The sequence below is a fragment of the Spermophilus citellus genome (genome assembly GCF_964194105.1).
Source record: "Spermophilus citellus genome assembly, chromosome: 10".
Taxonomy (NCBI): Eukaryota; Metazoa; Chordata; class Mammalia; order Rodentia; family Sciuridae; genus Spermophilus; species Spermophilus citellus.
Window position 1 is genome coordinate 61,999,062 of NC_138197.1, and position 27,453 is coordinate 62,026,514.

Genomic DNA, 27,453 nt, shown 5'->3' on the forward strand with positions numbered 1-27,453 from the left:
TGCATCAGGAATGCTTTCACCACTGGGTATTTGCAATGGCTGTTTCTCTCCTTGGGTCCTTCCAGATGGACACAGAAGCATTACTTTATCTCTTAAAATCTTTGTTCAAATGTCTGGCACCTGCTTAGTGAGAGCTGCATTGTAAACACAAAGAAAAATTACAGCTCCCCTCTCCCATTCCCAATCCTCTTCATGTTGATCTTTTTTTTTTTAATTGCCTTTCACAGCACTTAAAAATAATTGAAGTATTTATTGTTTATTTTCTTTTTGCCTTTTTAAGATGTAAGCTCCAGGAGGTCAGGGACTTTGTGTGAAATACTCACTGGTTTAAAACAGTATCTGGCACATAGTTGGTGTTCAGTAAATTTTGTTTTAAAAATTCATGAATGAAAATTGGAAGGAAAAAAAAGGAAGAGGAATCTAATCGAGACTCAGGAAAATTATTTTCTAATTTTCCACTTTAATTCGTATTACCAGTGCTTTGACAGGAGCATAACATTACACAGTAGAAAGGTCCCAACATCTAATTATATTTTAAATTATAACTGTTACTTGAGTTTTAATAACATCATTTGCCTTCTATTCTAAATAGGCCACAACTTGAAATTGTATAGGCAGGGAACCTCAATTATGTGTATCATAAGGTTCAATATTGTGAACTCTACAATAAGCTGGATTTCAAAAATTGGCTAATTATGCAAAATATCAATTTCTATGTTTGGTAACATACCAACAATATTCTTTAATTCATAAAGCTTGTCTCTTGACAACCAGGTCATCTGAAGCCCTGATATATGGCAATTAAAATTGGAGCGGAAGCAACTGGTGTAGACAGGCACAGGTTTTGTTGCACTTGATCACTTCTTTCTGTATCATGCTTGTCCATCCTTAAGAAAGTAAGATGAAAAATATCTGCTAGCTAATAGGTAAGGGTTTTCTCAAATTGGAGTTCTAAAATTGAGAAAGTAGTTTCTCATTGGATAAACATCGTAAACTTGACCTTTATAGCCTTTTGGAAGATGCATATGTATGTGTCCTTTTTAAATCTACAAAGAAATGCATTATATATGAATGAATGAATAAGAAATGAGTCTGCTCTGTTTCTTTCCATCACCATCCACAATAACACTGTGCAATCATGTCAACAGCACTAAATACTTAAAGATTCTTTCCAGAACAAATGCTACAAGGTATTATTGTTAATCCAGTGATGTTTCACAACCTTTTAGTTCTGCAAAGTCTATTTTGTCACCTCTTCTTCATTCCTTTACCCAGAAACATAATCTTGACCCAAGTAGGTAATGCAGTGAAGTGTTCAGCTGGTTCAAACATGGATCAGAGCATTTCTAGAGAGCATGTGGAATCTCAAACAGTTTTCAAATGAACCGTTTTCACATTAACACTGTCCAGGCCAGTATGAATTAAATACATATTGTAGCTATACCTAGGCCACATTACTTGAGAAGGATATTGAAAACTTTAGTCAACTTAGAGGAAAAGTTAAAAAGTATATATAAAAATTCATAAGGAAAAGTTATTGAAACACAGTATTTATTGAAATAACAAAGCACCAGTCATCTGGAATCCAAGGATCCTGTTGTCACAATTCTTGTCATTTGACCACCAACATCAAAGCATGATATTAACCTCTTTACCGAGAGCTCAAGGAATCTGGCAAACAACAGTTGATACACAAGTGACCATCTTTGAATTTCCAGACCAGGACAGTGCTATAGTGGAAGAACCCTGATAGTCACCCTTAACTTCTTCTTTCTGACTAGTGGGAATTCCTAAAATAATGGTTCTAAACTGGGTGTGATCTTTCCTTCTAGGGAACATTTGGCAATGTCCAGAGACATTTTGGTTGTCATAACCTGGAGGGAGGGCAATGTACGATTGGCATCTAATGGGTACAAGTCAGAGATGTTGCTGAACACCCATGGTATTCAGGACAATCCTGATGCCAAAGAATTATCCCACTCAGAATGCCAGTTGTGCCACAGTTGAGAAAGCCCAGCCTATAGGATATCGTGCTATTCAACAAGCAGTCCACTCACTTAGGAAATCATTTCCATGTCTGCTCCTTTCTGCACTCCTTGTATTAGGGCAATCGTGAGGGTAATGTAGCCATAGATGAACTTACCTCCATGTTTGGAATAACAGTAGTTTACATACAATGTTTAAGCAATGAGAGACAGTGAACTCACCATTCTTTAACCTAAGTTTACTATTTTATTTTGAAAGAGTATATTTCATACATTTTGGAAATTTTGCTGATGTTTCCAATTCTTTTCAACATAAAACTTTGACCTCATGTTGCTGTCATTTGATAAATCTAGGACATTAGTTATAATGTAATGGTGATGTCAATTCCCCATAATCCTCAGCTTTCTAATGAGTGGCAAATGGAACATTCCACAAGGGTCAGGTTCAGCCAAGAGTTCTGTGTTCTGACTTCTAGTTAACTCAAATATACTTATGAGAACTTGAGAATAGTTTCTATCATGTTTTCATTATGTCTTTTATAAGTAGTTTTGCTGAGAACATAATATTTGGATTTAAATTAAACCACTCCCTGTATCCCACACAGTGATTAATTAACTAATCCAGACATTAGGTTGAGGACAAAGATGAGACCTCTCCTGATGATATAAGAAGAATGCTTGGAGCCAGTCAGAACTTAATCCCAGCTTTACCACTTGTTATATGACCTTGGTAAAAAAATCAATTCAACCAATATTTACTTCTTCCTTAAGATGTGGATAATACTTAAATCTCCTATGAGCAGTGAGATAAATGTTGGTGAACTAATTAATTTATAAATTACTAAATAGATTGCAAATGGCAAGCACTAAACTCCCCTCATCTGTGATGCCTTCACATGTGTTTGAAAATTTATTTATGGATTCACATTTCCAGAGTATATGTGACTTTTCCAAATCTAAATTGGTAACAAATGGTAGAACTAAAATGAAGCTTCAGATTCTCTGACAACTAATCCAATACAATGCTCTTTTTGGGTATAATATTTTATTCCTCAATTTAGTACCATCCAAAAAGCTTGCAATCATGCTTTCTCTACTTCTAAATGTACCATAATTATCCTGCACTGGCAAACATTGAATAGACACTCCTTTTGAATGTTATGTTGATGCCAAATAATTTCTACATTTTTGTTGAATTCCTACTGTCTCGCATACTGATTTCTCTTTATCTATTATTTGTGTGTCTTACACTATGTCCAAAAAACAATCAATGTAAAATAAAGGATTTGATAAAAATATTATATGATAAAAATATTATATATATATATATATGTATATATATGTATATATATATATATATATATATACATATATATATATATATATATAAAACCAAATTACCTGCCCTAGAGAGCAATACTCAGGAGTTCACCAGAGTCCCTGGACTCTCCTGACTGGCACATCTCTAACATATCCTACTTTGAACTTTGCTATTTTGTACTTCAAGAAATTCCCACTATTTACCTATTGGTGAGATCTCACTCCTCACCTTGTCTATGTTCTGAGGTTTAGCAGTCTCAAGTCTGAGTTATTAGAAGAAACTTCTTGAAGTTCTAAAACCTTGAGTTAGTTGAAGAGTACAGAGCAGAGCATCCTCCTGTACTCAAAGTACCATGGAATAGTTGAGGGTGAGCTTGGACACCATCCAGCTCTTTGAGGTTTACCTATATGATAGCAGTTCACTGTCCAGAGGATCTGTGGGTGACTGCTAAATCACACACCCCTCAGATGCCCTTGCTACTCTCCCAATATCATAAGAATCCTTAGAAAAAGTTGTCTAAACTGTCAGTCCCATTCAAGAAAAATTCTGTGAAAGTTGGACCAAATAATGGAACCATGAATCCTGGCTTTGACTGTCCCAGCAATTTATTTTCTCCTGTGACTTCATAAATAATTTTACTGGGACATTTAAAGAGCCTATATCAGGAGTTGCCAAGTAGTCACAATTCAAAAAATGAAGACTCTCTCGTGCAATTTTTAGAATAATTATCTGTAACAATTTTGTTCTCAGTGGAAAGTACATGTTATTTTATAAACAAATTAATTGCTGAAGAGATCACCATGTATTTAGAGTTCTGTTTGATCACATGATATTAGTGGTGGCCTTTGAGAAACCTTCAGTCTGTCACCTCTGTAATTTATTCTACTCTCTGGGTCCTAGACCTTTATAAGGCCCTGTATAGAACAATAAAAACAGTTTCACTTGATATAATTTTAATAATTTAAAACATATCAGTTTCTTTCATACATATTCATATGAAGACCACATAACCCCCAGAAAAATGGAGCTTAGGCTATGAGTTGATTAGCGTATCAAGCAATTGTATCAGATGCATACAAAAATACATTCTCCATGATCCAAAAAGACATTTTTTTTAAGGATTTGTCCAACAACCTGTAACTCCTACATGGTACTGTAATAATCTTAATAATAGTAAAGGCAAACCAATAATTAAGTTTCACCTAATTAAAACATCTATGCAAGGTGGGAAAAAAACCTACCATCTAAGATTCATTTATTATGTTGTCTTCTTTTCCCCCAAAATTTGAAATACTGCTTCTAAAAAAGCAAAGAGAAAAAAAAGAAATCTTAAATCATATGAAAAGCATGTGACAGCCTCCCAAAAGAGGTTTCTCACAAAAATTAATGAAATGGTCCCTTAAAAGCAAATATTTACTATATTTGACATGGAAGAGGTCTTATGGGTGTGTGTGTGTGTGTGTGTGTGTGTGTGTGTTTGTGTATGAACACTTGTGAACACAAATTTACCACTATATGTAAAAGCTATCAAGTTGTTGCAAAGAGGAGTCTGTTTTGCTGTGCTCTGTGGTGTGAGCATTTTACCAGACTGCAGGTGATGGAAATCTCTGAGTCTCTGCCATATAAGAGGAAATAAAGGAACTGTTTAATTCCAAGTCTAACCGTTCTAACAATCTTATTAATTTAGAAGCTGCCTACAGTTCTCTAAATTATGAGATCTTTATGGTATAAAAAATTTCATTTAGCATTCTACAAGACACCCCTTTTGGATTATTCCTTACACCTTTGAAATGTCCATGTCATTCTGGGATAGCTATTATAAGCTGCCACTGTGAGATGACATTTAAAATGAATAAAAGAGATATAGATAACATCCTCTCTAAATAAACAAAATCAACTGTGGCTTGAAAGCTGGTGTGGAAATGCTTATTTTCTGTCCCACTCTTCTGTGCATATGGCATTCTGAAAATTATAAATTCTATTTCACAGAACTACAATATTTACTACCAGAGGAAAATAGATTATTAATTACAGCCAAAGGCTGCTTTGATTAAATATACAATTAATTAGCTATGCTAAGCTCATCCATCCCAGAGCTCCTAATATTTTCAGCCCGATGATTCTTCTAGTACTTTTAATTAAAATTGTTCTAAAAAGCCACAAGTTAGCTGCATGTGCACTTAAACTGAAGTTATCTCTTCAGTGTTTCACTGGTTTCCGTATGCCATGTAATTAATCTTTAGTGATTAAATGTACATAAAATCATCAGAGATGCAAAGTAATTTGTGCAGACATGGAACAATGGAGAGCTTTTACTGGGCCTTGGCAGCATTGTTTAATCTGCTGAAAATTATTTCAAAAGCATACAGATGTTAATTGCTTGAAGGAAATAAATTTATAAAAATTCGCCCCTTTCCCACACTCTTCCAAATGAAACTAAATGAAACCAACAGTATTAGTACAGAAACATTTTTGTGGCAACTTAAATTTAAGACCATGATGGCTCTATTTGTGGAGCTACAACCTCTCTGTTGCCCTGTCCTATTACCTTCGTGAAGCAGACATAAAGCCCAGAAAACAGTGTTCAAAGAGTGCTGCCATGCATACCAATCCATGGTTGTGCATGGATGAACCCAGAGAGACCCACAGCCTTAAGAGGGGTTCAAGTCTCCATTTGCTCCAGCTCGTCCTAGAGATGTTCTCCCTTTTTGAATCACTCATTGATTATGTTCACTGAATAAAAGCATGAGAGAACCCAGGTGGTCTTTCCTCCGGGTGCACTTTGTACCATTTTGTCTGTGAGGCAGAAATAGCTAACATCATTCAGCCATGCGTGGCCTAGGCTGGGCCTTGAGTGGAGATCTTAAGCTAAAAGTGCTATAACAGATTGTCAGGCATTTGAGATAACTTTCAGAGTTTTTTTCTGATCCACTTACAGAAAAAAAAATGAGGAAGGAGTTATTCCTCTTTACCATACTTTTTAATAGACTTTTGGAAGTGAAACTATCCTTGGGTAGCATCTTGTCTAACCTGTCCATTTAACAGAAACATATTTTCATTTTCTTCTGGAGTTTTCTTAACCTAGAGTCACAGATTAAGATACTTATCCATACTTTATAAATGTCAGCAATTGATTTACTACCTAATCATAATTATATGTATTACTTACTGAAAAGAAATAGAAAAATAAATTCCACACCTATTCTTTTTATGAGTGGGGAGGGAGTGCTGGGCTTGAACTCAGAGGCACTTGGCCACTAACCACATCCCCCGCCCTATTTTTTTTTTTTTTTTTTTTTGTATTTTGTTTAGAGACAGGGTCTCATGAGTTGCTTGGTGCCTTGCTTTTGCTGAAGCTGGCTTTGAACTCTCAATCCTCCTGCCTCAGCCTCTTGAGCTGCTGGAGTTACAGGTGTGCGCCAATGTGCCCAGCTCCCAACCTGTTCTTTTGTCTGAGTTTTAAAGCTTCCATCCTGAAACTCCTATTGACTTGTTTGAAAATAATTAATGTTAATTTATAGAAAAATCTTGTTTCTTTTTTCACATAGCAGCCTTGTGTGTAAGGTAGCTTTGTGATCTGGAGCTTGACTTGTTGGTTTAAATCTCTTAGTCTATTTGAATGAACATGATAACTTCTGAACCTCTAATATCAGATAGTACAGAGTAAGCAGAATGTGTGGCACATACTAAGTACTCAACAAATTTTGTTATCATTAGTATCATAATTGCCATCTTTGAGGTGCACTTACAGAAATCCAAATCAATAAAATTGCTGGGACAAATACCAAATATACAGGAAGGCATTCATTGCTATTTCAAGTTCCTCACTTCATTTTTGCCTTAGTGTGTTCATTACCTTTCCATTGCTCTGCCAAAATACCTGAGGAAAACAACCTTAGAGGAGAAAGATTTATTTTGGCTCAAGATTTCAGAGGCCTCAGTCTATCGTCAGCTGACTTCATTGTTTCACTCCTGACATGAGACAGAACATCATGGTGGGAGAGTGTTGTAAAGTAAAGCTGCTCACTTCACTGTGCCAGGAAGGAGGATAGAGACACACTCTATGCAATGAAGGAAGGAGGACAAAATAAACCATTAAAAGGCATATGCCAGTGATACACTTTGTTCAACTTGGTCCCACCTCTTAAAGTTTCCACCACCTCCCAATAGCACCACAAGCTGGGGACCAAGTTGTCAAAAAATAACCTCTGGGGAACATTCCAGATCCAAACTAAAACAGACAAAAGTCTAATTTTTATTGACATAATACAAAATATGTGTTTTCCAAAACCACGAATTCAAGGAAGTTGGGAACATGGTTTTAGGAAGGTGAATGTGCACAAGTTCAAGTGGTTTTACTTGTGTATGTGAAAGTTGGTGAATTTCCCTGGGGACTTGGCCTTTTAAGTGTGGTTTTATGTCATTGATCAAGTTCAACAAGTGTCAGAATGCATTCAATGGCAGAATTTATTGAAAATAGTTTAAACCTCCTACTTCTTCTAGGGTGATGACAGTTTGTTTGGATTTTGACCTGTCCTTTCAAACTAGAGTGAGATACCTTTCATCCTACAGAAAATCTACATTGGAGATGGTGGTTTTGAAGAGACAGTTGTATGCCATTCAAGTTCCTTCTTCTGTTAATCTCCATGTCCTAAAATTATTATTAATTCCCTTTGTAAAATATTTTTCTAAGTTTATATTTTATATGAGGTATAAATTATTTTGGTGAACCCTAGAAATCATAAAATTGTACGTGTGTGTGTGTGTGTGTGTGTCTGAGAGAGAGAGGGGGGTGATAGTGGGACAGTTATTGGCCAAGCAGATAATAATCAGCAGAGCAGAGTTTCAGAATATTGGAAGCAGTAGGTTTTTTAAAAATTTATTTATTAGTTATACATGACAGTAGAAATCTCTTCGATTCATTGTACACAAATGGAGACGAATTTTTCACTTCTCTAGTTGTGCATGAAGTAGAGTTACACCATTCATGCAATCAAACATGTACCTAGGGTAATGATGTCCAGCTCATTCCACCACCTTTCCTACCCCTTTGTCCCCTCCCCCCACTTTGCCTCATTCAAAGTTCCTCCACTCATGCCATGCATTCCTTCATATTGATTAGCATCCACTTATCAGAGAGAACATTTGGCCCCTGTTTTTTTGAGATTGGCTTATTTTATTTAGCACGATATTCTACAGCTCCATCTATTTACCTGAAAATGCCATAATTTTATTCTCTTTTAATGCTGACTAATATTCCATTGTGTAAATACACCACAATTTCTCTATCCATTCATCTTCTGAAGGGCATCTAGGTTGGTTCCACAGTTTAGCTAATTGTGAAGTGAGCTGCTATGAACATTAATGTGGCAGTGTCCCTATAGTACACTGATTTCAAATCCCTTGGGTATAGACTGAGGAGTGGGATAGCTGGGTGAAATGATGGTTCCATTCCAAGTTTTCTAAGAAATCTCCATACTGCTTTCCAGATTGTTTGCACCAATTTGCAGTCCCACCAGCAATGTATGAGTGTACCTTTTCCCCCACATCCTCACCAACACTTATTGTTTCTCATATTCTTGATAACTATCATTCTGATGGGAGTGAGATGAAATCTTAGAGTAGTTTTGATTTGCATTTCTTCAATTACTAGAGATGTTGAACATTTTTTTTTCATATATTTGTTGATCAGTTTCTTGGAAGAAGTAGCTTTTGATAGCTAAAATAAGTACTGAAAATGTGAGTCTATATACTTAAAATTTAAATTGTATAGTCTATATTTCTGCACAATGTGGATTTAATTTAGAAATAGAGGCTGGATTTTTGTAGAAAAATCATTCATCTGATGAGACCCCATGGAATGTGCATGAGTAGGAGCATCAAAGTACTCTTTACACTCTTTCCATCCTCCACACTGTCCATCTTGACTCAGAAACACACCATTTCCTCCAGTATCTTCCTGATATTACTTTCCTGCCTCCCTTCAGATACTTCTCACCACAACCTTCAAAGTCATGCTCCTAACACCTAAATGAGATCATGATACTTTTCAGATGAAACTGTTTGGAATAAATCCCTTACAATATCCAAGCAGGACATTAGGATCTGTGTTAGAGACTTCTCTCCAGCCTCTTTGCCCAGTGTTCTCACCCAAATCCCTCCATACTCAGTCTCACCAGATCTCTCACTGGTACTGAGAAAACTTTTTGTGCATTTACCCTAGGATTCCTTTCCTTTCTCCCATCTTTGCAATTTATAAATCTTCTCATTTTCTAAAACCCATATCCAATTTTAAATCCTGGAGTCCTATTGGAGAATTCCCTGGCATAATTAGCCCTTTGAACTCTTACAGAAGTATTAACACCCATAGTTATTGGTGTACTTTGTTTTTCCCTAGCAGATTATGAAACCAGATGCCTTTCCTGTTCAACTTGCTTTATCCATCTTTTACATCTTTCAAAAGGCACTAAAATACTGACCTCACATGTCTGTTTTGGGGTGTTATAGAGAGAATAATGTCCAATGGCTTGGCTCAGCTGCTGGTTTTTTGTGCGTGCTGACTGAATGCTAACTGGTATTGTTGCTGTCACAGCCCAGACTACAAATTGTGTCCCAGAGAGTGACCTAATCTCTGTCATTCAAGAGTTAGGAAGGAAGGCAGAGAAAGAAGTTCTATGTATCAAAATAGTACTGTGTCTATGCTATATTATTTACTTGCTATATTATTTATTATGCTATATTATTTATTATTTAGCGGCCTTTGCTATATTATTTACTTAATCTTATCTACAACTCTGTGAGTGGGTATTATTATTGCCCTTTGCAGATGAAGAAACTTAGGCTCAGAGGGTTTAAGTGACTTAAAGGAAGGCCACTAATTAAGAAGCATGTTCAGACCCCAATCCTCAATGAATCTACAGTTGTATTCTTTTCTAATACAAGTGATTGGTAGGACTTAAGAGCCCCTTCTTGCCTCTATAAGTCGTTTGCATAATATATTTAAATTTAAAAAAATAATATGGACAATTGGACTGCAAAATGAAGCTGAGAAGTGAATGCAAAGCAGTTTGCAAGTAAACAAATAATATTAATGGCAAATACAATTATTTGTTTTAACATTTGTCTTTATGGAGAAATATAAGAAAATTTATATAACACCTTTTTATTGAATGTCAAGTATTTACTAAGCCCACATTTTTAAGACCTGAAACTGCAACACTAAACAAAGCAGTTTCTTCCCATCACATGCTGTTTTATAGAAGCATGTGAGTCATTATTTGCTCAGTTATGACACATGCCCTATTAGTTTTCATTCTATTAGAAATTATGTGGTAAATTGTTTTTATTTAATGAACAGCTATTCTAGCACTTCTTTGGCACTGTGTTACTCAGCTTTTTTCAAAACTGACCAAAATATTTCACAAGAACAACTTAACGGAGGAAAAGTATCCATGGTTGGCCAACTCCATTGCTGAAACATCATTGTAAGAAGGGCATAGCAAAAGAAGTTGCTTTTGAGCTCATGGAAGCTCTAAAGCAGAGCATAGGGGCACAGAAGGAGAGAGAGAAAGGGACCAGAGACAAAATAAACCATTCTAGAAGAAGCCCCCCCCCACCCTAGTGACCTGTTTTGTCCAACCAAGTCCCACTTCCCAGTAGTCCAACCAGCTTTCGATGGAAGACAGGGTGCTTATGATCCAGTCATTGCCTAAAAGCTCCACCTCTAAATGTTGCTGCCCTGGGGACCATGCTTTCAAGCCATGAACTTGTGGAAGGAGATTGCAGATCCAAATCACAATAGATACATACTAAGATGCTCCTTACAAGGAGAGTATTTTATAACCCTTATACTCTCATCATAAAGATGGGACCAAGAGATATTGTATTGTCCAAGGTACAAGTACGTATTTTCCCATGTCCAATAGATATGAAAGATACTAGCTCTTTCTAAATTGTTAATTACAGATTTACTTTTTAATGGATTATTTAATTAAAATGCAGTTTTTCCCAATGAAATTATTTGAATTCATTTTTGCAGCATTTCCTCTGTATTTGCCTTATATCTTTATATCCTGGGCCTGTTGCACAAAAATTTATGTCTCCATCAGAATTTCTCATTAAGTTTAACATACTGGGATCTGATATGTCAAAACTCAACAGATAGCTTTATTAATAATCGCCTACATGAGCTTAGTATTATCTTAGGAAGTGAAAGGTCAGTAAGTAGTTGTTATCCTACCATTTCATCTGTGGACTCTTCTCCAAAGACTTTAAGTCATTATTCAATGCTTATAGAGTCACTTGAGATATAAAATGTCTTTTATAGTAATGAAAGAACTCCCACAATTAGCCAGAAGGCAGCCATCTATCTTCTTAAATAGCTCAGCTTGGAGAAGAACAGTATTTCAGGTGATATTCAGCAGATGAATTGTTATGACAATGATAAAATTGGTGATACCAATCTGTGTTTTTCGCTTGTAGGGATGTGTGTGTGCATGCACAAGCACACACAAGAAAAATAGACATTCAGAGCACAGTAGGAATTTGCTTCTCTGAAGATATGCAGAAACAGAAACAAACACTGTAGGAAGCTCTTCCTCCATCAGTTCCTTATAATTATTTGTGAATTCCAAATGATTGCAGCATGAATCCATTTTTAACTAATGAAAAATAACAATGTTTTTGGAATGTTTCATTTTGATATGATTTCAGACTTATTAAAAACCTTTAAGAAGCATACAAAGAATTTGCAAATACCTTTCACTAACTTTTAACACTAGTTAATACATTGCATTTGCTTTAGCTCCTTCCTCTCTCTCCTCTTCACTCTCACCTCCACCTCCTCTCTTCCCTTTTAAGTAATAAAAGTTAACAACCAGTGATAGACAAATAGAAAGACTTGCTCCCTAATAGAATAGACAGAGAGGGACACAACTCCACTTCTGGGGCATTCCTGCCAAAAATATATAACCTAAACCTAATCACAAGGAACACTAAACATACCAGAATTGAAGGATATTCTATCAGATTATGGTATGAATCAACTGTAAGAATGTTTAAAATTTGCCAAATGATCTCCATAACAGTCATATTTTAGTTTTCCCTTAAAATGTGTGATTTACTAGTGCTAGATGCAGTGGTGCATGCCTGTAATCCCAGCAGCTCAGGAGGCTGAGGCAGGAGGATCATGAGTTCAAAGCCAGCCTCAGCAATTTATCAAAACCCTAAGCAACTTAGGCCCTAAGTAACTTAGGCCCTAAGTAATTTAGCAAGACCATGTCTCAAATGAAATATAAAAAATGGGCTGAGATGTGGCTCAGTGGTTAAGCACCCCTGGATTCAGTCCCTAGTACCCCGCACCCCAAAAGTATGACTTGGTAAATTTGAGCAGCTAATAAGTGCATTGAGATGCAATTAATTTTGATAGTGATAGTTTTGATAGTGGGCAAAAATGGCAAATTTCAAATTTAACTATATTTTTGCTATTTTTATTGTTTAAATCAGGGGAGTTTCATGTTAGATTGTATTAGTCAAGGTTCTAGAAAGAAACAGAAGGCACAAAAGGTTTAATTGAAGAAAGCTTGATGATAGTACAGTTTCCATAGGTGGGAACGGGGTTAAGATTGAAAGAGCTTAGGGAATAGCAATGGAGAACACTTTATTTGCTTAATTATATTTTTAATTGACAATATTTGTACATATTTATGTGATACAATGTGATTTTTAAGATATGTTTACATTGTAGAATAATTAAAACATGCTAACAAATAAGATGGCTCACCTAATTTTGTACAGAGATCATTTAATATCTACTCTTATAGCAATTCTGAAAGATGTTATACATTATTATTACATATGGTCACCATATTAGGCAATAGACTGGGAGGAGCCCGAAGGAGAATGGAGAGGTGCTCAGAGACAAGTCTTCATTACCTGTAGACCTAGAGCAGGATGGTGGGCAGGGATATGAACAGAACCTGGCAAGCATTAGCATCTTGAAAACCAGGTAGGGAGGGGGCTGGATGAAGAGCTTTTATGTGCTCTCCCCAGTGACTGAACCAAACCAAATGCATGGTTAGGCAGTATGTAGTGGTTATCATCCCAAAACACAAAGATGGGTAGAGAAGAGTGGGCTGTAGATCCGAAGAACAAACCAAGAACAGCCAGCTCCTTTGCCAAAGAGGGAAACTTCTCTTTATATTCTTAAGGCAGAGGAGCTTAAACTTATTGATAAAGAGACAAATAAACTATGTTGAATACATTATAGTTTATTTCTCTCATTTAGAATCAGAATATATCACACAACCTGTTCCTTAATTACAGGAATAATTTGTGTAAATAAGTGCTCTTCAAATGTGTTAAGTCCCAAACAGGAAAGTCTAGAAATGTGGCAGATGGATAAGGAAATGAACAGAAAATACAGAAAAAGGGATAAAAAATGAGGCAAAGAAACAATAGAAAGCAATTGTAAAAGAGACATACCCAAGACTTCCTACAGACAAAACTGTAAATTGACTCAAGAATCGTTTTGAAAAGTTCACAAATAAAGAATTCATAACATCTTAACATGAAAAGTTAAGGTTGAATTTTCCTTGCATTTGAGAAACCCTAACCATCAAAGTATGCCATGGAGGGGGATCAGGAAGCAGCACACTGGACCACTGTTGTGACCGCCGTGCTACAATCCATGGGCTAATGTCATACTTGACCTTCTAAATATTTCTCTGGGCTGCTGGGAGCCTTCAGTGCAGTATTACATATATAATCATTTCCCACATATGCAATTTTCTTTGGTGAGAAATGTTTATAGTATCATATAAGCTACCAGGTAAGGGAAAATCCCAAAATGTCACAAGTTAAATGTCAGGCAACATTCCTAACCTTTTGGTGTAGAAACACAAGTTAGGAGTCAGCCACACACAGAGTCAAGAAGGGGTCCAGAAGCTGTTGGAGATGCAGTAAGACTAAATTATAACAGCGAGATCCCACCCCACCTTGCTGTCTCTTTTGGGGGAGGGGGATGCATTGTTATTCAGAGAAGAGACTGCTGGAGGTTCAGGTAGTCTGGGTTAGAGGTCAGTTATTTCCACTCATCTGGAAAAAGACTGCTTGAAACCTGGGAACTTCGGAGCTCAAGGAAGCTGCAACACCCTCATACACAAGGAGATGAAGCTACACATTCCTCTTTGTCCAAAAGGAGCCCAAAACCACTTCTTGATACATCTGCTCATGTGTCAAATCCAATAACTACCATATTCTCTTCCAAAAACCTAATCATTGAACTGTCAAAAGTAGTACACTGGACAAAATGGACTCTGGGGTTGATGCAATCTAACATTTCTATTGTTCTAATGCTATTAAACTACATAATGAACACACACCTACATACCATTGATTGTTTTGTTCATTGATAAATTATTTTTAAAGGCCAAAGTTCATTTTAGTCCATCTACCACTAGGTTTTCTTCATGCATTTTGCACAATTTCTGTTGTGCAAAAATTGTGCATGAATTCCTTTTACTGTAAGTGTTTTTTTACACTGTGCAGTATTTAATTTACATAACAGATGCCCACCTAAAACCAAACATAACAAAGTTTAGGAAAAATTATATGTTTAAATTCTTTAAAATTAACTTGAAGATTGCATATGACAAGTGGTTTAATAAATATAGAGTTTGGATTATTTTGAATTTCTTCCATACCAAACATTTTAACAAGAATTTAAATGTTATTTGCTCTTTCTATGAAATGTTACTAAACCATATTCTGGCAAGAACTCTGTAATTTCTAAATAGAGAATTTGATCTGAATAGAGAATTTCATCTATTTGGGGAATTTAGGAAAAATTAATTCCACAGTTACTTTTGCGGGTAGGAGCTCTTGTGAACTAACTGGGTACATCATCAGGTCCACCCAGAATCCTAATATTCAAACCCTTCATTCTTATTTTCAATTTGAGATTGGGCTATGCTAATTGGTATCCATACTTCTATGAGATTTTCTTTTATTTATGCTCCGTTGGAAGCCATAAATGCTTGGAAGTTCTTAGTTTTCTTAGGGGAAGTTTGAAAACCCTCATTATTTCCAAACAGATAATTCTAGAAAAGGCCATTCACTGTGGCGACTTGGATATTCATGTGAGAGTGGGAAAGCCTGTTGGTTTTCTATTATTCAAAAAGAATTTTCATGTGGTTGAATTTGGAGGAATAATCAAAGAGGAACAGCTCATATCCAAGCAAAAGCTATCATTCACTGAGGAAGTCAGGATGAGTGGCCCAGGTTTTGCAGTTTATCCAAAAGGGTACATTATTCATTAAACAGAAGCTTCATCAAAGATTGCCATAATACAGTTTACATATAAAAGGCTATATTCTTTACTTAACATTCACAAGTTGCTATGGCTTAATTAGCCCATCTGCCACAACAAATGTATTCACACATCTTTAGCACTGATTGCTGAAAAGTGATTTTTTTTCTCTACCCACTTAAGATCGTACCATCAGTATCATGGAAAATAATAACTTTTTAGAAATAAGATGCTCAGAAAGTGGAAGACTTCAGATTATGGTTTCCTATGATCATTTTTTCTCTTAGTGCCCCATTGCATGTGCTTGCTGGTTCATCTGAATGTCTATCCTGTGACTGCTTCAAAGGGGACAGGATTAAGACCTCTCTCCCCGCTTGCATCCAACCCAAATTTAGTTTGTCTGAGGACAACTATATATCACTATTTATAATATAATCAGCATCTCTCTTTTCTCATTTTTGCTTTTGCCAGTTCTAATGCCTTGTTTTTGCATAATGTGTTTGCTTTCTGATTTATTCTGAATCAGGTGACTTAATCACCTTCCCAGAGTCCAGCTTTCCCTCTCTGGGACTGCTGCCCTCTCATCAAATAGCAATCACATCTATCTTTTTAGTTTCACTCTAGCTGCTCAGTTGCGGCCCAAATCAGTTTGGGCTACAGTTATCAAAATTCCAGATGCAGCAATAGATGCAATTATACTATTCATGTTTATCATGACACTCTACCTTCTCTCTTATTCTGTTTAACAAGGTTTTGTGGGGGAAAAAAACCAACTTTCCTTGTAGCATACTTAAACTGCTATCCTTTGTGAAACTCCTGCTTGAAAACTTCAAATCAAAGTCCTTAATACACTCCTTTTTTAAAATCATCTCATTCCACTAGTTTTGCTCCCAACTCTTTTCCTCTATTTTTTTCTTCCTGAAAATCAATTCTGTACTCACCTAGCAAAAATAATAATTTTAAAATAATAATAAAAATGAATAAGAATAAGATGATGAAGAAGGAGAAAAAGAAACTTGGATATAGTGGGAAACCTTTAATAGAAGGCTTCTCCATCTCCAATCTCATTCACACAAAACCAAATTCGATATTTAGAGAAGGAATAAGAGGTAAGGAGAAGAAAAAGAGTGTCAGGGAGTAAAGGCAGTGCTAAAGACACAGAATGATAAAGGTATGGCACCATGACATCCAAATTCCTTATTGGTTTAGAAACTAACCACTTGAAAAAATGAAGTTTTAACACTCATTTATTTGTTTACTTACTACAGAATTTTCCTATAACATTAGGTATTCTTCCCGTGTTGTTATTCTCTCTAGCTGTAACTGAAGACAACTAAGCAAAGCAACTGCCAGAAAATCCCAATTAATCTACTCTTTTTTTTCTGTTGTGAAAGGCATAATTTATAAAATGGTGACCTTTTTGTAGGCTAACACTATGTTGATGAACTTCAAGTGAAGTGAAAAAAAGAGTGTTTAGTATTAACAGTGCTTACATTTTCTAAGAGATCACGTGGGGCAGCAGAGCCTTTAAAGGTCATAGACTTCTTTACTTTGAGAGATATTAAATAGCTTATGAAAATAGAGGTCAGCAGCATGGCAACTGGAAGAAAAGAGCATTTCCCAATCGGGAAGGAAGATATTTGAGATTGCATTTCCTGTTCTTTTTTGAGATTATATTTGACTGTCATAGCAAAGAATAAAATTTGCATATAAATGCCATCATCATAAATGAATGGACACAGGTCATAGAATCGATAGCTATTGATCTTAAGTATGATGCCAATTGTCTGCATATACAAAACATTGTAATAAAAACTAATGATTTCTCAGTCTAAAATACTTTTCCTGCATATTTTTTTGTTTCTGCAGAAATTATTGTTCAATCTGAATTTGTCAAAAAATAATCTTACTTGGCACATAGGAATACAAAATAAATAATCGTTATCAGTGGGAAACTTACTTTTGCAAAACATGTTCTTGCTTCGAATGGCACTAAAGTAAATAAGTGTACTGAACACCAAGACTAGATTGACATAGGCAAAGTTCTCAGCCTCCTAAAGAAAAAAAAAATAGATTCATGGCATTGTCTACTATATATTGAAACCCTTTTTCCACTAATAGGCTCTAAGGTGTGATTGGAAGAAATCCTGGCCACAAATTTTCCCTTTATCCTCAGATAATGCTTAAAGTAACTTCAAAATGGGCAGGCATTCCTTTAGTTCATTCTGCCACTTTTAGAGGTTGTTCTTGATGCAAGGTTTTAGGAAAAGGTTATCTACTGACATAGATCCAATAGATGTTAAATAGTTGGTAGATAATGACTGAGAGTTTATTTCAGAGAGGGAAGGGTGTGGAACACTGCAAGAGTGGGTCTTCATTAAACTGAAGGGACATCATTAAGCAGAAGGCTGGAGACAAGAGGACAAGTCTGTCTTACTGCATAGACTCAGCAGTCTTAAATGCCACTTTGTCATCTTCAGGATTTCTGGAATTGATAAACACTGACTACAATGAGAAATAGAGGGTTGATATCATTCAACCTGAAGGGCAAGATATTAGGTTATGCCTCTCAATTCTGGGCTTTCTTTTCTGATTTGCTGACTGCACATCCTCAGGGGAGACAGTGTTGGCCCTGTCCCAGAGCACCTGGCTTGCCTCCAAGAATGAACAACCGCATTTGTAGGTACCCTGTGTTGCTGTATCCCACGTGCCCAAGACAGACATCACAAGATGGTGTCCATGAAAACTCAGTGACAATTTTTCAAGCTTATTCCATGGAGGAAAGAATCGGAAATGGAGTGCACAGACTAGTGAATGCTTGCACACTATTGGGCACCCACTTGGATTTCTATGTGCGGGTTCTTACTAGTGATCCAGGGACTGAACTAGGACTGATTTTGTGCCATGGAAACCTAATTGCTCATTTTTTGAAGGCACATTAACTCTTTCAGGGTCCATTGAGTAAATTAGATCGTGCAGGTCATTAAGCCTGTCTCTATATAACATGCCCATTTCCACCTGGCATTGTGTCATTTACCCTCAAATGCCCCATTCTTGCTCTGAGTGCATACCTACCCTTTGTGTATTCAGGAAGAAAGAATGTGTTCATCTGAATGTCAGCAATTGTTCTACAATCTCATCTCACTGATTTCCTGTTTTAGTCAGCTTTTTCACCTCCAAGAATAAAAGATCTGACCAGCATAACTGTAGGGGAGGAAAAGTTTATTTGAGGGATCAGTTTCAGAGGTCATAGTCTAGAGAAGGCTGGCTCCATTCCTCAGGGCTTGAGATGAGGCAGAACATCATAGCAGAAGAGTGTAGCAGAGGGAAGCAGCTCCTATCACAGTGGTCATGAAGCAGAAAGAGAGACCCCAGCTCCAGATACAGAATATATACCTCATAGCCATGCCCCCAATGAACCACTTCCTCCAGCCACACCTCTAGTTATCACTCCGTTAATCCCATCAGGGATTAATTCACTGATCAGGTTAAGACTCTCACAATCCCATTATTTCTCCTCTGAACCCTTTTGCATTGTCTCATACATGAGCTTTTGGGGGACACCTCACATCCAAATCACTACATTTCCTTTTGTTCTTTTTAGGCACCCTGGCATCTCTAAGGGTTTGCTGCTGCCTAACAGATATCAGTGTTTTACCAACACGGAGGTGGCTTAGTTATCTGTCTAGAAATGTTATAATTCCCAGGGTATTGGGCACAGGACTGGGTCATCAAATTTCTCTTTGCTTGGCAAAATCCAACATTATTAATTCATTTAGGATAGGAGTCATGAAGCTATATCAGGATCCTAGAGTCCTTTATTAAAACACAACTTCCACTGAAGCTGTGTTCTCAGGACCTATTTTAGCAAAATAAATGGACAGCTATTTCAAAGCAGTCTGTGTTGCCCCTGAGAAAGGGTTAAGGAAAGTGTGCAGATGTTTTGTGTGCTACCAAGGCTGGGAAATATCCCTGGCCCTCAGTAGGCAGCTGTGGGAGAGTCACACCTAAAGAAGAATTTTTTTTCTCTCTTAAATGCCAGTGGTTGTGCCTTGCTGCAGGGCATGACCAAGAACAGATGCAAACTTCACCTCTTTCTCTGTTACGACCAGGGCTACCTTGAATGGTCATAACTGGGTATACATTGAGACAGGTGAGGATGCAAAGGGATGCCAAGTGAATTGTTTCAGAGGTGTTCAGAGCAGCACTTCTTTCACGTGCTAGAAATTAGCTGTGGTCTTATTAAAATGCCAATCCCGACTCAGTAGGTCTCAGTTAGGTCCAGGGATTCTATAGGTGTAAAAATCTCTTCAGTGATTCTGAAGATGCTGGCCACACTCAGAATAGTGAAGATTTATGATAGAATTCACGTGAGCAACAACATAGTCTTTGCTAAAAAGATGAATACGAAGGAAATTTGATAATATTCTCAAAAACCAGATTTCAGACAAGTAAGACTTTGATTAAACGCTGAAAATATCACCAGGCGATTTGTTGATCATTTTTACAAAGGATATATTTAATTTCTATCTATCTTGAGATTTTGGGAACACCTTCTGATACTCATGTGTTATTTAAATTTGTAAATCTTTACTAATAATTGTGATGGTATTTTATTAATCAATTCCAGATACTTCATAAAGTTACAAAACTGATCTTCACTTCCTCCTGTTGGGAAAGAGTTTGGTAAATGTCTGATTAAATATTCCTTTAACAATTCCTATCAGAGCTGGCTGAAATCTCCCCTCTCCACTGTCTACTAATCTGTCATGATGCCCCCTCATTCTTTCCTCCAAGATGAACACTGTCCTTATATCCTCCTAGGTCAATGGGAAGGATCTCTCAAAGGCCACCCATGAAGAGGCAGTGGAAGCTTTTCGAAACGCCAAGGAGCCCATCGTGGTGCAGGTGTTAAGGAGAACTCCTCTCAATAGACCCACCTATGGAACGGTCCCCGAAGTGCAGCTCATGAATGCCAGCACCCAGACTGACATCACCTTTGAACACATCATGGCCCTGGCCAAGCTTCGGCCACCTACCCCTCCAGTGCCAGACATCTGTCCATTTCTGCTATCAGACAGGTATTTCTCTGTCATTTGTCTCCATGCCCTATTTGTTGTTGATTGCCATTGAAAGCAGGTATTGGAAAGAATTGGTCCCCTCAGCAAGCTGTCAACTATGGAAGCAGGCTCCCAGCTCTGCTTGGAAAATCTCTCCACTGTGCCTGCCTCTGGCAAGTCCTAAATTGTCCCTGCTAGCTACCCTCCTGACCCACCCAGTTGCTTCTCCTCTGCAATCACACTTGCTGAGATACAATAAAAAAAGGTCTGGCTCTGATTAGCTCATCTATATACTTCCAGCCCTCAAAAGCCTCTCTCTACTCATGAGCACTGGTCAGGGAAATAGCTTTTCTCACCAAAGCTGCCAAAAATCTTATTAAGACTCAGGTGGAAGTGACATGTTGGCACTGTACTCTCCTCTGTGGGTTGCTTCTCTCTCTCTCTCTCTCTCCCTTGCTTTTCTCTTAAAACAGAATCTAGAAAACTAATTTAATTAAAGTGCAATTCTCTAAAGAAACCAATTACCCAATATATTGAGATGTAAACAAAGGGTTCTGGCTGTCACACAGTAAGTAGAGTGCTAGGAAATATGGAGTGATTAAAGAAAAATTTCCTTTCTATTTTTACCTTGTTTTAACGCAGTTAGATTTTAATTCAAATACTCTTATATGTTTATCTTTGGAAGTGCATTTTGACCTATACATTTTGTTCTTTGAGCTTTTACGCAAATATTCAAAGATTAACAAGAGTTTGATTTATAAGAGCAGTCTCCTCTTTAGACTTCATTTTTATTGCCTTCTCTAATCCATTCTCTACTTAGTCAACAAAACTGATCTTGCCACGTCTCTGCCCTTTAGTGTCTTCTATAAGCTGTTTCAGTGGGTCACAGGTGTACATTTGAATCATGTGGGAACTTTGAGAAGCTCTATCAATGCCTTATCCCACCACAGGCTAATTACATAAGAATTTTTAGAGTGGAGCCAAGGCAACAAAAATTTTCAAAAATCTACCTAGGCAGCCAGGCACAGTGGCACATGCCTATGATCCCAGCGGCTTGGGAGGCTGAGACAGGAGGATCACTAGTTCAAAGCCAGCCTCAGCAATAGCAAGGCACTAAGCAATTCAGTGAGACCCTGTCTCTAAATAAAATACAAAATAGGGCTGGGGATGTGGTTCAGTGGTTGAGTGGCTCTGAGATCAATCCCCAGTATTCAGCCCCCCCAAAAAAATAATCTACCTGGGCATTTCAATGTGCAGCCAGGCTTTAGAAACTACTCCTTGAGACTTCAACTTCAGGAGGGCCGTGGCTCTGTTTGCATGCTCTCCATGTAACTACATGATACATAGTCCTTTGTGTCATTCATGGGCACTAGGTACTAGGTATAAAACTATGAAGAAGAATAAAGCCCCTACCTCCTGGAGTTTATATTCTAGAGGAGGAGATGAATGATAAACAAGCAAACAAATATATAATATTCATTAGTGCAGCTTTTGACACTATAAATACTTTCTTAAATAAATAATAATATTTAACTTTTATTAGCCAACTGAACACATTTTAGGTAATATTGCAAGTATTTTATATTTATTGCCTCATTTAGACCTCACAACAACCTGATAAGGAAGCACATTATATTACTACCATCCCTATGTCACAGATGAGAAAACAGAGGTTAAGTAATATGGCCAAGACCACACAGGAAGGAAGAGACAGGGCCAGTATTCTAAGTAAGACTAAAAGGTCTGACCACTGATCCCACTCCCTTGACCCTTGTACTGCGCTGCTTTTCCTAAATCTTGTAGCTCTTAGCTTACAGGCAACCTCTTCCAGCAAACTTCCTAGGAATGCAGTAGGTTCATCTTCATCATGTGCTTGCACTGTTTCCATATCTTCCTTTTAATCATTGCTCTGAAATTGCTATTGTGCTACTTTACACAATTAATTGGGAGAAAATTGGATTTTGTGCACCAACGTATTTCCAGCACTTAGCATAGTGCCTGGCATCTGGTAGACACTCAACAAACGCTTACTGAATGAATAAGGTGTTCCTCATGATAGAGTTCCACTCTTACTAACCGAAAGACCAGGAAAACACACCAAATGCTCCCAAACAGTGAACTCTGACCTTCTCCCAGCTCTATGAGACTTTTCAGAGTCAGTCTAGATCCAAGCAAGGAGGCTCTATCTGGCAGACCAGCAGACTTGGTGCAGAATGCTGCAGAGTGATGCTTTTGCCATTTTTTGCTTAACCTTGTATGGAACCAATAGCCACAGAGATAGTAAAAAGATGGTGATAGAGTATTTATAGTAAACCTAGGAAGGTATCAGGATGCATCTCTCTCACCTTTCAGCCAGCAAAAAGGGAACTAATTTATACTACTAACTCAGTTTTTCAAAACTGTCCACAATGAAAAGATTTAGAGGTCATACCTGCAACCAATGTTTCAATATGACAAGAATTTTTCAATGACTTTTAGAAATAGAGATGGCTTTATACCCTTTCCTAGTAAGTATGCTTAACTTTCATTTAGTGAAATGTATAGTATCTATATCAGAACATATAGTAACTCAAAGATCACCTCTATAAATTATTTTAAATATTTTCCAAACTTGAAGGATACACAAAAAAGTAATGCCCAGGTTCCCACATTTGCTTTACCTAATCTATTTTCTCTGTCACTGGAAATGTTACAAAAGGATTTTGAAAACTGTGGCTTATAGGAGCTTCCAGTGAATTAAGACCAATGAGTACTCTTTACTATTTGAGCATGCGCCCTTTATCAAAGACAGAAAAATGTGGGCTATGAGGGCAAAGGAGGAGGGATGTCTTAAGGAATGAGGGTAATGGAGTATATTCTATAGTCTGAAAAATATGAGCTTTTGAAAATGGCTTTCAAAAAACTGTTTGGGGCTGTATATTTTGAAACTGGTAGCACTTTGCTCCAAAATATACCCTTTTGGAGAGATTGCAGTGTCAAATGCCACACACCCATGTGAACAGGTCACACTCAATAGAGTCAGGTCAAAATATCACTTGAAGCATCATGCACCCTGGAAGATTTTCCATCGGTCCCTTCACAGAATGCCACTGCAACCTGGGCCCTTCTGTTAGTGTTCTCTTAGAAATAGCAAATCGATGGACTTCATGGAGATGAGAGAGAAAAGCAATTGCTTTTTCTGAGCTGTAGTCTGTTTGAAGATTGGCTCACTTAGATAGCTACAGTTCTTATTCCAAAGCAGAGAAAACTAAAGTGAAATCTAAAACCAGTTTTAATCTTGAAAACAATCCTTTTGATCCACTTCTACCATATTGTTGCATTCCCCATAGCTGCCATTCTCTTCATCCATTGGACCATGAATTTTATGAGGACAACGAGTATCTTTCCAGCTTGCCTGCTGATGCAGACAGAACAGAGGACTTTGAATATGAGGTGAGATCATTTTCAGACCACTTCACATTTCTTCATGAAGTTATGGCTGAAGGTTTTTGCATAATAAAAAACGAATGTATTACTGTAAGAAATAGCTTGCCTATTATATATCTAGGGTAGGATCTTTTTAACTATATTTGTTTTAGCTATTTGTTTCCATTTTAAGTACATGGGAAAATATTTTTATAGTATAAGCTTGAAAATAACTTGTCTGTATTTTGTTGCCTTTTATATGCAATTTTATAGCAGCTATATTTTTTTCTTCTTTCTGTAATATAAGCAGATTTCTAAGTAGAGTTTGGAAAGATAATTATATTTAAAGCCAAAATTGTGATTACTATTTTTAATTCATTCATGAGTGTTCTGTTTTTAATCAATAAAGTAAATTTTATTATATTAGTTACATCATCTTTCACACATTCCATATTCTCTTTATTTGTGACTTTGGTAAGTACTCTAAACAGCATTTTCATAAGTATTTTAGATGTAGAAATGGCCTGCTGCCCTTTGTTGTTAAATTGTTTGGCCTTCTCATGTTATAGTGGTAGAGAGCCTGTACTGAAACACGTAACACTTCAAAAGGTTCTAATTATTTTCAGAGCTTTCACAAAAGTTAAAGGATTTATCCTAATATATCCTCTGCTTCTGCAGTCTATAAATCTTTGAAAGGTTTCAGACTACTCTGACATTTGGAAATAAAATAGATTGAGGAGGTAAAGAAGCTTTGGTAAATAGGCAGAGAACCCAAGATTATCTGCCCTTTGGATGCTTCAGATGATGTCATACAAGTTCAGCAAAGTGTTCTTTTCCATTTTACAACCAGGAAATCCTGAAATCTTTTCTCTTAGGAGAACCTGAAATCAAATAAGGCCAATTCAGTGAAGCTCGCCTAAAGCAAATACTCGTTTATTTGAAATCTTCCCCCTGCAAAAGCCATTGCTAGCAGTTATAGAAATCATCATTTCTTTACAGCCAGATTCGGCAGGATGTGCAGTGACACCTAACATCTGAGTATGTGGTTTTATTATCAGTGATGATGTTAATTTTTTTTTCCTCATCATCATTAGGTTGAAAATTTTTATTTTATAAATGTCCTCAAGTACTGGCATACATTGAAGTATCCATTAAGTTTTGTCTACATGCATGCAAAAGTTAATTATGAAATTAAGTTACTTCTCCAAATAATTCAAGAGTAAAGTCTTTTTTCCTTCAATTAATGAAAACTTCGGGTTTAGGGCCTGGAATTATCAAGATAACTTAAACTTTTCATTGAGTTTGTGCCTTGAAGTTCCTTCAAAATATGTTCCTGTTCTAGGGGAGGGCATAGGAGAAAGACTTCTTTAAGATAAGCAGGTTAACAAGAAAAATGCATTTAGTTAATCATCATGTCATAGAAGTACAATGCAGACAGATTTTCTTCAACTCTATGAAGCTTATTGTAGCTGAACCACATCCTCCTTTGTGACCACTATCAATCCTAAGTAGAGTCTCCCATTAGGAAGATGCCAGTGATGAGTGCTCAGACAGGCTCACTGTAGCCTGTAATTCAACTAATCACAGCATTATAGTCATTCATTTGCTGTCAGCTGTGATTCTTGTTGCCAAAGGCACCTTTCTAAGTGATTGAAATAATGAATGTTCCTGTGAAATTTAAATAAGGAAGGATTTGCTATGACAGTCTTCAATCATGAGAAAGGATGCATTATGAGAACACCAGGCAGGTTAAAGAAGTGGGTAGAGACAGGGAGGATGCCCCCGGGACAATTCACCAAATGTAAGAGAATGACGAATCTACCCAGTCCTCTTCAGTTTGTTATAGTTAATGACACACCCATAGAGTGACACATGCTAGCCCCCACAATTGTGACAGATTATAAAATCTCGTCAGTCCACTATCATCACCAGAGTCTGTTAAGGATACTACTTTAATTGGACTGATCACAAACTGCTGATCCTGTCCTTATGTTGGGCACATCACTATTACACAAAGAAGCAGACTGATGGAGCATTTCTGGGACCAGCTCCTCTGGGAGCTTTACCATAACCCTGCAGCTCTAGAGGTAGAATGGATGAGCATCTTCAGGAAAAACCAGTTTTGTGCCACTTAAAGAACATTACAAGAGACTGGATTGTGGTGGTCAAGCAGAGATTTGTATTCTTCCTTCACCTAAACAGGAATAAACATCATCCTGGCAATTAAGAAAATTAAAAAAGACTAGTTTTTTTTTTCATCTGCTTTCATTCATTTGTATCATAAGTATTGAACGAGCACTTAAAAGGTACCAGGAACCTATCAAAGAATGGATTTATGCAGTTCCTGCCCTAGTGTAGCTAAACTTCTAGAGGAAGGAGAATGGACAATGAATAAGTAAATAAAGAAGTATTGTTTTAGATAGTGACAATTGCTAATGGAGATCAACAAGCATGGGTATCAGAAAGGGGAGGTTTGGTGGCAGGACAGGAGGTTTCTGTCTTACACACAGTGGTGGGGAAAGTCTTCTATCAGGAGAGACATGAGGAAAGTAATAGATGGAGCCATGTGGAAGGAGCTTTCAGAAAGAGGGAAGGTATAGTATAAAAGCCTGCAGCAGGAAATGATGGTGAACTCAGAGAACAGCAAAGAGGTAGGGTGCTCCAGCAGCACAGAGAGAACCAAATGGGAACAGGTGTATCTGTGAGAAAGGGCCTACTCTGGGAGCCTTTGGCTTTTGCTAGGACATGGGAGGTGGCTAGAGCAGATCGGGGCCATATTCTGACTCTATGGAGTGCTGCTCTGGCTCCTGGGATGAGCTTGACAGAAGGAAAGCCGGGCAGTCAGATGAGAGGAAGAAGAGCCTCAGACCTGGATAGTGGCCATAGATAGAGTAAGACACAATTTGGAAAGACAGCATATTTACGCTGGCCCCAAGGGCTGTGCCTAAATTTCTGTGTTTCCGTTTCTTGCCTCATAACTTTAATACAGTTTGTAGTGCTACGATGGTTTTTTATTTCATTTATTTATTTATTTATTTTTGGTCTGACTTTTAAAAAAACACATCATAGAGCAAAGTATCCTAGAGCAGAGTGAAAAATAGCTTCTGGCATCCCCTGGAACTACCATAATAAACATGCTCTTTAACAAACGCATTTCTGAACCTGCTAAAATGCAAACTATGCAACTACATAGGTGCCTTTTTAAACACCTACTTATCACTGACTTAGTGAACCAAAGCTGATCTGTCTATCTTGTGAATACATATTTAGGGACTTTTAGCACATGGATTATTGACCCAGCAGACCAAAGCAAATCTGACTATCTTGTAAATACATATTTAGGGACTTTTTAACATGCAGATTATTACATTGATA

General features: G+C 37.1%; 1 protein-coding gene across 2 annotated transcripts in view; it reads left to right on the plus strand.

Annotated features, from left to right (window-relative positions):
* PDZRN4 (PDZ domain containing ring finger 4) overlaps positions 1 to 27,453 on the plus strand; it is a 358,432-nt gene that overhangs the window by 269,201 nt on the left and 61,778 nt on the right. For both annotated transcript variants that reach the window (XM_081311909.1, XM_081311910.1), the window contains 2 exons: positions 20,438 to 20,694; positions 24,003 to 24,105. In XM_081311909.1, the coding sequence (XP_081168035.1) occupies positions 20,438 to 20,694; positions 24,003 to 24,105 (360 nt within the window). The remainder of the gene's footprint in view (positions 1 to 20,437; positions 20,695 to 24,002; positions 24,106 to 27,453) is intronic.